The following is a 12,501-nucleotide window of genomic DNA, read 5'->3' on the forward strand; positions in this document are numbered from 1 at the left end:
GATGTAGTGTTCCATGATTCATTATTTGCGTATAACACCCAGTGCTCCATGCAGAATGTGCCCTTTTTAATACCCATCACCAGGCTAACCCATCCCCCCACCCCCCTCCCCTCTAGAACCCTCAGTTTGTTTTTCAGAGTCCATCGTCTCTCATGGTTCATCTCCCCCTCCGATTTCCCCCCCTTCATTCTTCTCCTCCTGCTATCTTCTTCTTCTTCTTCTTCTTTTTTCTTTTTAACATATAATGCATTGTTTCAGAGGTACAGATCTGTGATTCAACAGTCTTGCACAATTCACAGTGCCCACCCTTTCCTTTTAAAATATATTTCATTCTCCTTGTCTTTATTAATGGAGATTCCCTCTGCACAAATTCAACCTTTCATTTTCTCAGAATAATTATATGATCATCAGATTATTGCTCAATAATAAAATATCTGTCAACATTTTTTGAGCCTCTTAATTATGGATCCTAAAAAGGACTCTCTAACTGGGCAATGACTAGAAAGTTTGTACTAATTGGAAGATTTAGTTAGAAACGTTGAAAGGGAAATTTAGCCTAGTTGAGCATTGTAGGGCTTTTAAAAAGGATTCATTGTGTTTTTAGTTGGAAAACAGAAAAAAGACAACATAAAGGAAAGCTTGAAAGGTTTTTTTTGAACCCTAGTTTCCTCCCTTTCTAAGCTTATTCTTTTTCTACTAGAAAGTTCTTTTTCATTGTCCTCTATTTATTTTGGTTCATATAAATTTTTTTTCATTTCCTCTTCATTAGTCAGGAGTACTTCCTAAGATAAAATGTCTGTAATAGTGGGAGCTGCTTAACCTATTTTACCTTAGGTCATACTTAAACCTGTGATACAGCATTTCCAGAATATATATCATTTTATGTAGCTTATGTTAAATTTGCATTGTTTTGTGGAACAGCTGTAGAAAATGAAGAAACTCATTTATTTGACTGAAAAAACATACCTTGGTTAGCTACTTGGGTGCACATTTTAACAAATAAGAATGAAATATTAAAGAATAAATTTTGAGAGGCTACAGGAAGGCCTTGCCTTAAGAAAAGCAATAATTCACATTTGGATTTCTTTAATAGCTTCTGCTAAAAACACCTTACATTTTTAATCTGATATATAAACTATCTACTTTACAGAAACATACCCTTTGACAAAAGCAAGATGTGTGTGTGTGTGTGTATGTACACACTTATACACACACACACACACACACTGCACTGATCATAACATTCTGGCTTTTTTTATGAAGATTTTATTTATTTATTTGAAAGAGAGCAGAGAAAGAGAGAGAGCACACACGAGTGAGGGGGGAGGGGCAGAGAGAAAGGGAGAAGCAAGCTCCCCACTTGAGCAGGAAGCCCAACTCGGGGTTCTATCCCAGGACCCTGGGATGGATCCCAGGACCCCAGGACCACAATCTAAACTGAAGGCAGACACTTAACTGACTAGCCACCAGGCGCCCCAACATTCTGACTTTCTATCACTTCCCACTGTCCAGGCTATAGTTATGCATGAAAATTAGAAAACACTGGGAACATTTTTTAAATCCCAGTACAACTATTTCTGTAAAGTATACATTCTGTTCTTCAAAAGTTTTTTTCAGTGTGAACTTTCTAGCTAGACTCACAAAATAGTTTCCTCAGAAGGCAAGTAAGTCAAATTGAATATTTCTTCCTACTCCAAAATATCAATAAAATATCTCACAGATTTAGTGAATTAATGAGCACTCTGACATCAAATCTGTCCCCCCCGCAACCACCCAGCCACCAAATAGCTCCACGACCCCCCCCCCCACCCTTTCAGGCCCTATGGAACAGACATTCCCTTTACGCACTGTGGTGTCTTTATCTTGGTGGATCTTCTATTGCTCCGTTCACATCATTTCATTTGTCTATGTACATGTGGTTGTGAAATTAAAAGACAAGTTTTATGCCAGTTGTTTAACAAAAGCAGTCTTATTTCTTTTTATTTCCACCACTAAGGTCATATTTGCTCAACTAGATTGAAAGTTCTTAGGTCTGTCTTGTCGAAAGTGTCTGCTCAAGCATCTCAGCCACATACTCAGCTGTATTGACATCTCAGTAAGATGCCTTCAACATTGTACTTCAGGTACTACTCAGCCCGTTTGTGGTAGGGTGAAGCTACCGGATAATACAAATACTTTCTCCCAAGTCCCATAGATTCAGTTCCCCTAGAATGAAAAATGAATTTTCTGGATGTCACTTTTTCTTTTCGCTAAACTTCAGAGTTTTAACTGCAGAAACCTACACTGACAACAAAAATTGATTTTTCTTTTCCCTTCCTCCTCTCCTTCTGGAGCCCATCCTGGCCATGTCTGCACTTTTACCATAACTATGCTAAGAGAAGAATGAGCATCCAAGTACCACACCTACAGTAGAGAAGTTAGCTAGATCCTCATGCCATTTCCATCAACAGCTACTGATGACAAAGTTAGTTGCCAAGAAGATACATTAAGCTATGAACACCAACCTCCCTTAGCTTTAATATACACTGTCAAATTTGGGCCAGCCTTACTTCCTCAGGCTTTTCTGCTCATAGAAAACTAGTTAATATTTCCCCGATAAATGCTCTCTGCTTCTGTATCTGAAAGACAAATAAAGAGCCTACTGCCAAATAGCCATTAGGCTTGTCAGATTTGCTTTACTTTATTATCCATGCAAAGTGCTCAACAGAGGACTCCATTCTTAAACACTGCTAGAGTTCACTACTCAAATATTACGTTCAGACCATACTCTTTCCTTCATCACAGGGGATATGGCATTGGAACACGGCTGGTGGAAGACTTTTTGGCTCGATCTTGTGTAAGAAGATGCCATAGTTATTCAGAAATTACAGACATAATTGCCCAGGTAAATGCGTTTTTAGCTCTTTCAAGATGTTTTGAAAATCTTTGATTTGTCCTCAGTTCTGAGGCTTTCTGCTCTGATTTGGGTAGGTTCTAGCTGTATTCATTATTAGGTGCTAAGAGATTCTGATTGAAAAACATTTTATTTCAGCACAGGATTAAAGCTTTTGTGAACAGAGATAAGTGCTTTTAGGCACTTAAGCATCTATAGATTTTTCTGACCACACAGTGTGTGTGGAGTGTATGCCCCACACGGGAAAATGTTTTGAGATGGTAAACAGAAAGGGAGTGTAATAAGGGCAACCTCATAACATGATGTCCCAAACTGGTTTCTTTGTATAATCACTTTAGCACACAGAGGAAGTGGTCTTTGGCTGTCTCAGAGAATATTGTTGTGGCCATTTTATTCCCAGAGCAATGTTTCCCCAAGAGAAAAATAAAGCTTCCTGTAAAAGTATGTGCTCTAAGAACTTTCACAGGTATATCAATACCAGAGACAACTTGGAATCTCCTGAGACCAGCTCAGATAACTTAGGTAGAAGATGAGATCGGGAAATGCCTCCTTAGCCAGAATCCCTTTAATCTGCTGGTCTACGGTTACTAACCTAGTGTCGTTCATTTGGGGGAGACCTGGCAAGTATGCCTGGGTATCAGATATTTATAAGGTTCAGGTATACTGCCTCCAGATTCTCACAACAGACCTATTAAGTTGGTCTCATTCTTCTTTTCTCTCCTGACCCTTAATATTATTATTTCCAAACTGACTCTTCACGTGAGTGGCAATAATCGTTCTACATAGTGCTTTGTGACTCCAAATGCAGTTTTACATATTCTTTTGTCTTTTACTCTTACGGTATCCCTGTGAAGTAAGCAGAGTAGGAGTTGTTCCCATTTTCCAGATAAGAAAACTGAGTCCCAGAAAGATTATGATAAAAATTGAGTACTAGTATATACTAAAAAAGTATGCATTCAAAAACACAATCTAAATGAAGATTTTCCCAATTCTCGTTACCCTTACTCTCATTATTTCATTTCTCATTATTTCATTATTTCATGAATAGTGTGGTTGAAATTGAAATCCAGTTCTTCTAGTCTCAGTGTAGCGAGTTTACCACACAACTAAACAGGTTAAAAAATTCTCTTTCCCTATTTGCAGAATATAACTAAAAGAATGAAGCAGTAGTTTGAAAAATAAAATAATTTTTCACTAAGCCAAGTTTATGTGCAATACTAGAAAAATACTAGGTGTTTTAATGGGAAATATTTGAAATATATAAATGTAGATGGTTGTGTTCTGTTTCTGCAAAATGCCATTGGGGTTTTGATGAAGGCTGATTGCATTGAGTTAGTAGATCACTTTGGGTAGTATGGACATTTTAACAATATTTAATCTTCCAATCTATGAACATCAGATGTCATTCCATTTGTTTGTGTTTTGTTTAATTTCTTTCATCAATGTTTTGTAGTTTTCAGATACAAGTCTTTCACCTTCTTAAGTTTATTCCCCAGTATTTTATCCTTTTTCACTGCTATTGTGAATAGGATTGTTTTCTTAATTTCCTTTCTGGATAGTGTGTTGTTAGTAAATGGAAACACAACTGATTTTGTATCCTGCAACTTTCCTGAAATCACTTCTTAGTTCTAACAGGTTTTTTTGTGTGGAGTATTGAGGGGTTTCCCACATATAATATTGTATCATCTGTAAAAGAGAAATAATTTTACTTTTTTCTTTCCAATTTATATGCCTTTTATTTCTTTTTCTTGACTAACTACTCTAGGTAAGACTTCTAGTACTATGTTGAGTAGAAACAGTGAGAGGAAGCATCCTTCTGGTTCTTGATCTTAGAGAAAAAGTTTTCCATTTTTTACCATTGAGCGTGGCAATGGGGAAAGGATTGTCTTTTCAATAAATGGTGCTGGGAAAACTGGTTGTCCACATACAAAAGGAATAGAATTAGACCTTTACACCATACACAAAAATGAACTCAAATGGATTAAAATGTAAACATAAGACCCAAAACTGTAAAATTCCCAGAACAGGGGCACCTGGGTAGCTCAGTTAGTTAAGCATCCGACTCTTGGTTTCAGCTCAGGTCATAATCTTGCGGACACACACACGTTTTGGTGAAGATGTGGAGAGACTAGAACCCTTGCACACTGTTGGTAGGAATTCAAAATGGTACAGCCACTATGGAAAACAGTTTGAAAGTTCATCAAAAAATTTAAAATAGAATTACCATAGGCTCTACCAATCCCACTTCTGGGTATTTATCCAAAAAAATTGAAATCAGGATCTTGAAGAGATATTAACACACTATATTCATTGTAGCACTATGCACAATAGCCAAGATGTGGAAACAACCTAAAAGGCAATTGAAAGATGAATAAAGAAAATGTAGTATATACATACAATGACATACTTCAAAAAAAGGGGGGGCATTCTGTAATGTGAAACAACATGGTTGAACCCAGACACAGAAAGACAAATACTGCATGATTCCACCTAGATGAGGTATCTAAAATAATTAAATTCATAGAATCAAAGAGGGGACGGATGGCTTCGGGGAGGAGGAAATGGGCAGTTATTAACCAATGGGCATAAAGTTCCAGTCAAGCAAGATGAATGAGCTTTAGAGGTCTGTGGTACAACATAGTACCAGTCACCACCAATAAAATATTGTACACCTGTAAATGTGTTAAAAGGGTAGATCCTGTGTTAACTGTTCTGATTCCAATGTTTAAAAAATTTTAAAAGAAACAGGTCTGTTTGATGTGAAACCAAGAACATTCGCTTTCCAAATATCTCTCCTCTAAACTTTTTACATCTTTTTTTAATTTTTCTCATGTCATGGAAATTCTGATCTGCTCCTCCTGTCCTCAACAAACTGGGAAAAAATCCACCTCTATTCCTTTGCAAGATTCCTTCTTGCAATTTACAGAATATTTTGTCACTCTCACCTTTCTCTTGTGCAGAGGGGTTGTCTCCTGGTCTTTGCACTTCCCTTCAAAGTCCAGATTTCCTCCGTCTTAATCATTTTCCCTTCTCGAGCAAAATGTTCTTTTACATGTGGGAATGATGTCACCCAACTCAGAAGCATTTTAACGCAGGGGAAGGGGCAGACCTTAGTTACATATGCACCCACTGATGTTTTGCTTATAATTGGCAATTTTCATTAGAAGGTCCGGCCTTCAGCAGCATTATCTTATTCATCCTTGTAAACGCTCCTGAGAGGAGGCAGGTGTCAAATGTTAGAGTCAATTTTAGGGGGGCATGGAGCAAGGTCAGAGGAAATTTACCGTTCTCACATGCTGCCCATGGAACATCGTAGGGTCAGGAATAGAACCCAAACCTTGTGACTTTTGTTTGGCGGCCGCCTCAGACCATGCCCTCATACAGAACACTGCCATCATCCTTGTGTAGCTGCATTTCGAAGAGCTTTAGACCTCAGATTGCGCCATCTAGTGGTAAAGAGAAATCCCATGACAGACCAAATCTGCTCAAAAAAAGTGAAATCAGGCCTTATATTTCATATAAAAAAGAGATGACAGGCTAATTCTAAAGTCATATTCCTGCACCATTAAAATGTATCCATTTTTAAAATATAATTTTATCATATACAAGTCTAGTTTTGTGTTGATTGCCTCAAAGCACTTCAAATTTTAAATAAGTTGTATAATTTATAAAGATTGTCAGCAGCATTATAACATGATGTTTAAATACTATTAGTAATACAGCGCCTTTCTTTAGGAAAGCTCAAGGTAATTGCCACCTATTAATTTTTTCCCTTTCAAGAGTCTTGTGAAGTAAAAACGATAGCCATCATTAGCCTCATTTTACTGGTGACATAATTGAGTCTTAGGATGATGTCACCACAGTTACATAGTCAAAAAAGCCAGCTGAGGATTTAATTTTTCTGATCGTATTCCAGTGTTTTTCCCAAAAGTAATTGTTTCTTTAAAATGTACCTGTGGGGGCACCTGGGTGGTTCAGTCGGTTAAGCGACTGCCTTCTGCTCAGGTCGTGATCCCGGGGTCCTGGGATCGAGCCCCACATCGGGTTCCCTGTTCATCAGGGAGCCTGCTTCTCCCTCTGCTGCTCCCCCTACTTGTGTGCTCTCTCTCTGTGTCAAATAAATAAATAAGATCTTAAAAAAGAGATATTAAAATTTACGTTTGAGGATTTTCTCCTGTTATGACTACTGTTCTGAGAAAATTGAAAGCGTGGAATTTTCAGTGGAGTCACTGTGGCTGCTTTTAGTTGTAGTAATGAAACATTGGAGAGTTTAACTGTAATCTAACAGGCATAAATCTTTCAGTTTGTTATAAAAGCAAGTTGAAAATATCTCACTCTGGTCTAAGGTCTAAAACCTACTTCCTTAGTTACACAAAAATATATTTCATGGTTTCCAAACACATCCATGACAAATGTTTTATTATTAAGAGAAGCTAATTAGAGATAAACTTAATCCTTTAAAGTCAAGATGATCATAAAGGGTAGGCTTGACAAGAGATATTATAATATCGCCTTTTAAAAGCAATTTAAACACAAGAAGCTCTGATCCTCATCAGTTGCAAAGTGATAATCTAACCAAATCCAGTGTAGTCGAGATTAAGATGAGTCCACATCCTACTCAGCCACATTCCCAGTGCGTGACCCTGAGTAAGGGTAAGTGCAGCCTGTCAGAAACTCAGCTTCCCTATCCGTCGGGGGGACCTCCTCCAGATGCAGCTTTTCTGATTTTCAGGCTTTGCTTTCCCTAGGCAAAATCTGGACATGGAACTATAATCATAAAGAGCTGAGTGTGATGGGCGTAGTTTCCAAAGCCTCCCTCAGAGCATCCATACCATCTAGTTATTGGTGCTGTTTACAACTGCTTGGCTTAGCACAAATTCTGTCATCAAAGCTGGGAAAGCTTTTCACTATCAGGTCAATGTCATCATGATGTCATTATAAGGGTTAGAAGGAATGTGTAGTTTTTCAGTATTAACATCACGTCAGGGGTGTTGTCACAGTAAGATGAAATTTTTAGAGAAAAATATATGGTATATAAAAAATATAAAAAGACTTGTGAAACTCGAAATTCTGATCTTTAGGTTAAAAAATTGGACCCCAATATATAATCCCTGGAAATTCTGAAAAGCAAAAATTCAATCTTTTCCTTTTAATAGTATAAACTGAAATTTTATCTTAATTATATAATGAGAGCAATGATTTTTTTTTTTTTGGTGAGTGATATAAAATCAATGAAATAATTGAAAGGAAGTATTCATAGGACGCGATATAAGTAAGGATGCCTAAAGCAGGGAGGAAATCTAAATGGTGACTGTCAGAAGCATAAACTCAAGGGCAAAAGATTTAGGAATATAATCCAGAGAGGAACTTGAATGGCAGAGGGGTTATTTTTTAACTGGATGACCATTTTTATTTCAATAAATCGGTCCATTTAAGATTAGAGTTGAGGCTACACAGAAGGATTCCAGCAAATCATACTGGTCTTATTTCTTTTATCTTGCTTCTGATCTGAATGCACAAAACTACCATGGCTGGACTGATACAAGTAATTCACATATTTTGAAGCCTAAAACTCCTGAGTCATTTCAGAATGGTGGCGGCTGCACAGCCATAGAATTGCATTCTCCGATACAGATTTGTACTCAGAAGCACTGACTTTATGCTTCTACAAGGACATCCGAATCTGACTTTATTAGACCTTTTCAGAGGGCTGTGCCATGGCTTGGAAGGTTAATCAGTGAGGGCCCCATCAAGAGACAGAAACCACACAATCATTTCAATCATTTCAATCAAGAAGGTTTAATAGAAAGCATTATTAACAATTTATATGGGACTAGCACTAAGAAAGGGGGAAAAATGCTAAAGAATATCCTAGTGCTGAGAGAAAATACCCAAAGAAGAACCACAGTTTGAAGAGGGACCCTCTTTCCACGGCTGGGGTTCAAACGTCTTTGGGGACATGAGATTGCAGCCCATGGATGCTGGAAAAGGTGTCTGGGTTGTCAGGCTGAGATAGGTGGGTACGGAATTATGGATCCAAACTGGTAAACAGCAACCCCCCACGGAGGTATAAGTGGGCTAAGGCGGCAGTGAGGAAACCACGGGAAGGGAGCCAGAACTCGGAAGGGAGTGCCGCTGGGTGCCCCATGCCCGGCCAGTCACCGTTTCCAGCAGGAGTAAGCAAAGAAAAGGCACCCCAGGGCCAGGAAGAGAAGTCCGTCCTCCTGCTGTAACCCTACAGAAACTTCTACTGCCAAAGGAGAAATGTTTGCAAGATCTACGTCCAGCCTCACAAGCAAGGCAATGAAGAGTAAGTTTGGAGCTGAGAGGCCACCATCGGACAACCAGCACAGAAGGCCTGAGTCAGTGCGATTGTCCCATACATGTCCGTGGCCATTTTTTGACTTCGGTGGTCTCGTGTTTGACCCTATCCAAACTGCTGGCCCACACAGGAACTATTCTCACCTCTCAGGGTAGCTCAAGCTGGCTGGGGGAAGGGCAATGAGATGAAGGAAGCTGCATTCTTCTCTTAGCAGGGTGGCATCAACTTCCTGCAAATGAAGATGCCAAACAGGCCAAAGAGCACACTTTTTAACCTGCAAACTTCTGAAATAAAAACGTTCTTATTTATTTATTTATTTATTTATTTATTTATTTATTTATTTGACACAGAGAGACACAGCAAGAGAAGGAACACAAGCAGGGGGAGTGGGAGAGGGAGAAGCAGGCTTCCCGTGTAGCAGGGAGCCCGATGCGGGGCTCGATCCCAGGACCCTGGGATCATGACCTGAGCCGAAGGCAGACGCTTAACGACTGAGCCTCCCAGGTGCCCCTGAAATAAAAACTTTCTGTTAAACGCTGACATTTATTAAATCCAACCACTGCCTCTTTACGGATTTCTCTATAACCAAATCTGTTCTCTCTCCCCATGACTATTAAATCTCCTCTATTTTCTTACTGTTCCAAGTGCCATTAAATGACATTATGGGCCACGAACCTCAGAACAGGACTGGCTAATAACCTGTGCTCTCTTCCCTGGAAGTCCAAAGGAAGGCACCATGGTACGTTCGCACCTAAGTGGCCGCCCAGTGAAAAGTAGAGTGGGCTTAGACACACCATCTGGGGGAGGGGCTCCTAAGCTTGAAATGGACCAGATCCATTTTCTGAAATGTGCCGAAAGGTGAAACAGTGTTCTTTGTAGGAGGCAGGAGTTGCCCTCACGATGACTAAGCAAACATGACCGAACAACTTTGGAAATGTAAGGGAACCCATGATTATTACCCTTACTGAGAGTGAGTGCAGTGAGTCTGCATTTTAGTTTAATGTGTTTGTCTGTGAAATAGCATTTTACTGGGGTTTGTGCCTACTGATCTTCCAAGAATTTGCGATTGACCAGCTTTTTTTTTTGGATATATTTCTGTTCTCCATCTAACTACAGCCAAAATGCTATACAAAGAATGGAAATAATACAGAATTTCTTGAGTTACTTTGATTTGACACCAGAGTGAAGTTACCTTTCATTTCTGGGAAGTTTCATTGCCCCGTCCCGTCTGTAAGCTTTTCAAAGGGAGGGATAATTTCAAACATTCTTGGGGTTTGGCCCACAGTGCCATGGCAAACCAGTACATTGTAGACATTCATTAAAAATTGTCGGAGTGAATTTGGAAAATATTTGTAGATCTTTTCCCTCAGGTACACACTGTTGATCTTCTTCTTCTGTCCGGGAGAGGGCAGTGGTCCACATTCATCTCCAAATTAGAGCTTGCCTACCCCTCCTTCCCTGGCTCCCACCACCTGCAGAAGGTCTCTTATTTCAAGCAGTATTTACTACATTGGAAATCCAGTGCTCCAAAAGTGTCTGGTGGCTCACAATAGCCGATCTGCAATAACACAATTTGAACTGAAATAGGATCCTGGACAGGAAAAGAGCTGATTCTCGTTAAATAATGGACAGTGAACTCATCTTGATAATTTTATGGAAACATTCGGGGGTTTTATTCACCACTATTTATATGAGTGTAGAAAGTTTCAGGAGAAGAGAGAGATTCGGTCTTGCTACACTAGGGTCAATTGCGATTACAAAATGCAAGCATTAAATAGGTAATCAAGTCATTAGCTATTACATTTCACTGAACTTACTCAAAAGGCCTCTATCACTTCCAGTTTATTATAAGGGCAAATAAGAAAATACAATTACACCTTTCTCTAGCCTAGGAGCTAAAAAAATCTCTTTAGTTGCACAAAAATGTATTTCATACTTTCTAAACCCATGTACGGTAAGATTCCATTATTAAGAGAAGCTAATTAAAGATAAATTGATAAATTAAATAAATCCATTTCCATCTTTTTTTAGAAAATATTTGAAATGTATTGAAAAATTCATCATGGAGCCAAATTGTGTTGGGTAGACTCCTTTACACTGCTGGCTGGTGGGTTATGTCAGGTGATAGTGGTTGATGGTAAGGATGTTCTCGGACACAAGAGCTAGGCCTCATGGCAGAGCAGAAATCAGGAAATCCCTCAGTCTACCCTGTCATGTCAGGAGCAAGCATCTAAGTTTCCTTGCTTCAGTCCTTGTCATTTTGGTGACTCAACTATTTTCTGCTTGTTTTGCTCTTGCAACTCCCTGCTGACATCTTCCTATTCTTTATCTTCTCTCCACACCCATGACTCTGCCACCTCAGGACTTCTGCTTACTCTCCTTTACTCTCTTCTTTCTGGGTGTCTTTTGTCTTCTGTGACTCTCTGTGTCTCATAGTCAAAGTCCCAAAAAGAGCCTCTAACCCGTCCAGTCAATCACTTGCCCTCTGTGGTAGAGCTTCCAAGCCCCGTGTCTTCCGGCCCGTAGCCAAGCTGTGGACTGACTGCCCAGGCTCTCAAGTGCCCATCCTAGCCCATTATCTATGGTCAGAATGGCAGTGGAATGAGACACAGGGCCTGGCCATCACAGGGAGCCCCACAAGAAGGGGATTTGGGTGTGAAAAACATTCTGAGATCTCCCACAACGAAGCAAAGCAATTAGCAAAGACCTCGTTCTTCCTGTCTAGGAAATTATTTATGAGTCTTCTTTACTTATGGACCCTCCGCTCGTGTTATTTGTCTTACTGATGCTGGAGTGTGTTTTCCTTTGTTCCAGAGGCTAGAATTCCTGTGTAGAAGAGTGTAGCAGGCTCCACGTAGCATGTTAATTATAAGGTATTGAAATAAAAAGAATTGGCCTTACTATGTGTTTTGCAGGTAATAATCAAGTAAGAAAACTTTTTTTAAAAAAATGCTTCCTCTGGGAAGCAATCCAAGCCAAACCACATTATTTGTTGGAAATAAATATTTTAGACCACTAGCTAAGGGTGGGGCAGACATTTCTCAGAACGGTAAACTCTGAGGGATGCTTCCGTGGAAGGGAGATAGTCAGATTCTCCTGAGAAAAATGATGTTGGGCTACAACAGACAGTATTGGGTTTTCTTTTGAATTTCTTATAAAGGAACCAATCATAAAAGTTTGCTCTGGTCCTCTAATCCCATGGGGTTTTTGCTTTTGTTTCTTTTCTAAATCTTTTTCAATCCCTTCTCTTGGCATTCTCTGTTCTTTCAGAGAATGTTACCAGAGA

The 12,501-nt window shown here is 39.3% G+C and overlaps 1 protein-coding gene across 2 annotated transcripts in view; it reads left to right on the forward strand.

Moving 5' to 3' along the window:
• TRAPPC3L (trafficking protein particle complex subunit 3L) overlaps nucleotides 1-12,501 on the forward strand; it is a 36,783-nt gene that overhangs the window by 4,023 nt on the left and 20,259 nt on the right. Inside the window, exon 3 of one of the 2 annotated variants that reach the window (XM_088024261.1) lies at nucleotides 2,761-2,884. In XM_088024261.1, the coding sequence (XP_087880387.1) occupies nucleotides 2,761-2,884 (124 nt within the window). The remainder of the gene's footprint in view (nucleotides 1-2,760; nucleotides 2,885-12,501) is intronic. The other variant, XM_028117103.1, reaches the window with a different exon arrangement.

This window comes from Eumetopias jubatus, unplaced genomic scaffold (genome assembly GCF_037043125.1).
Source record: "Eumetopias jubatus isolate StellerSeaLion01/CBP00866 unplaced genomic scaffold, mEumJub1_p1.0 scaffold_6, whole genome shotgun sequence".
Lineage (NCBI taxonomy): Eukaryota > Metazoa > Chordata > Mammalia > Carnivora > Otariidae > Eumetopias > Eumetopias jubatus.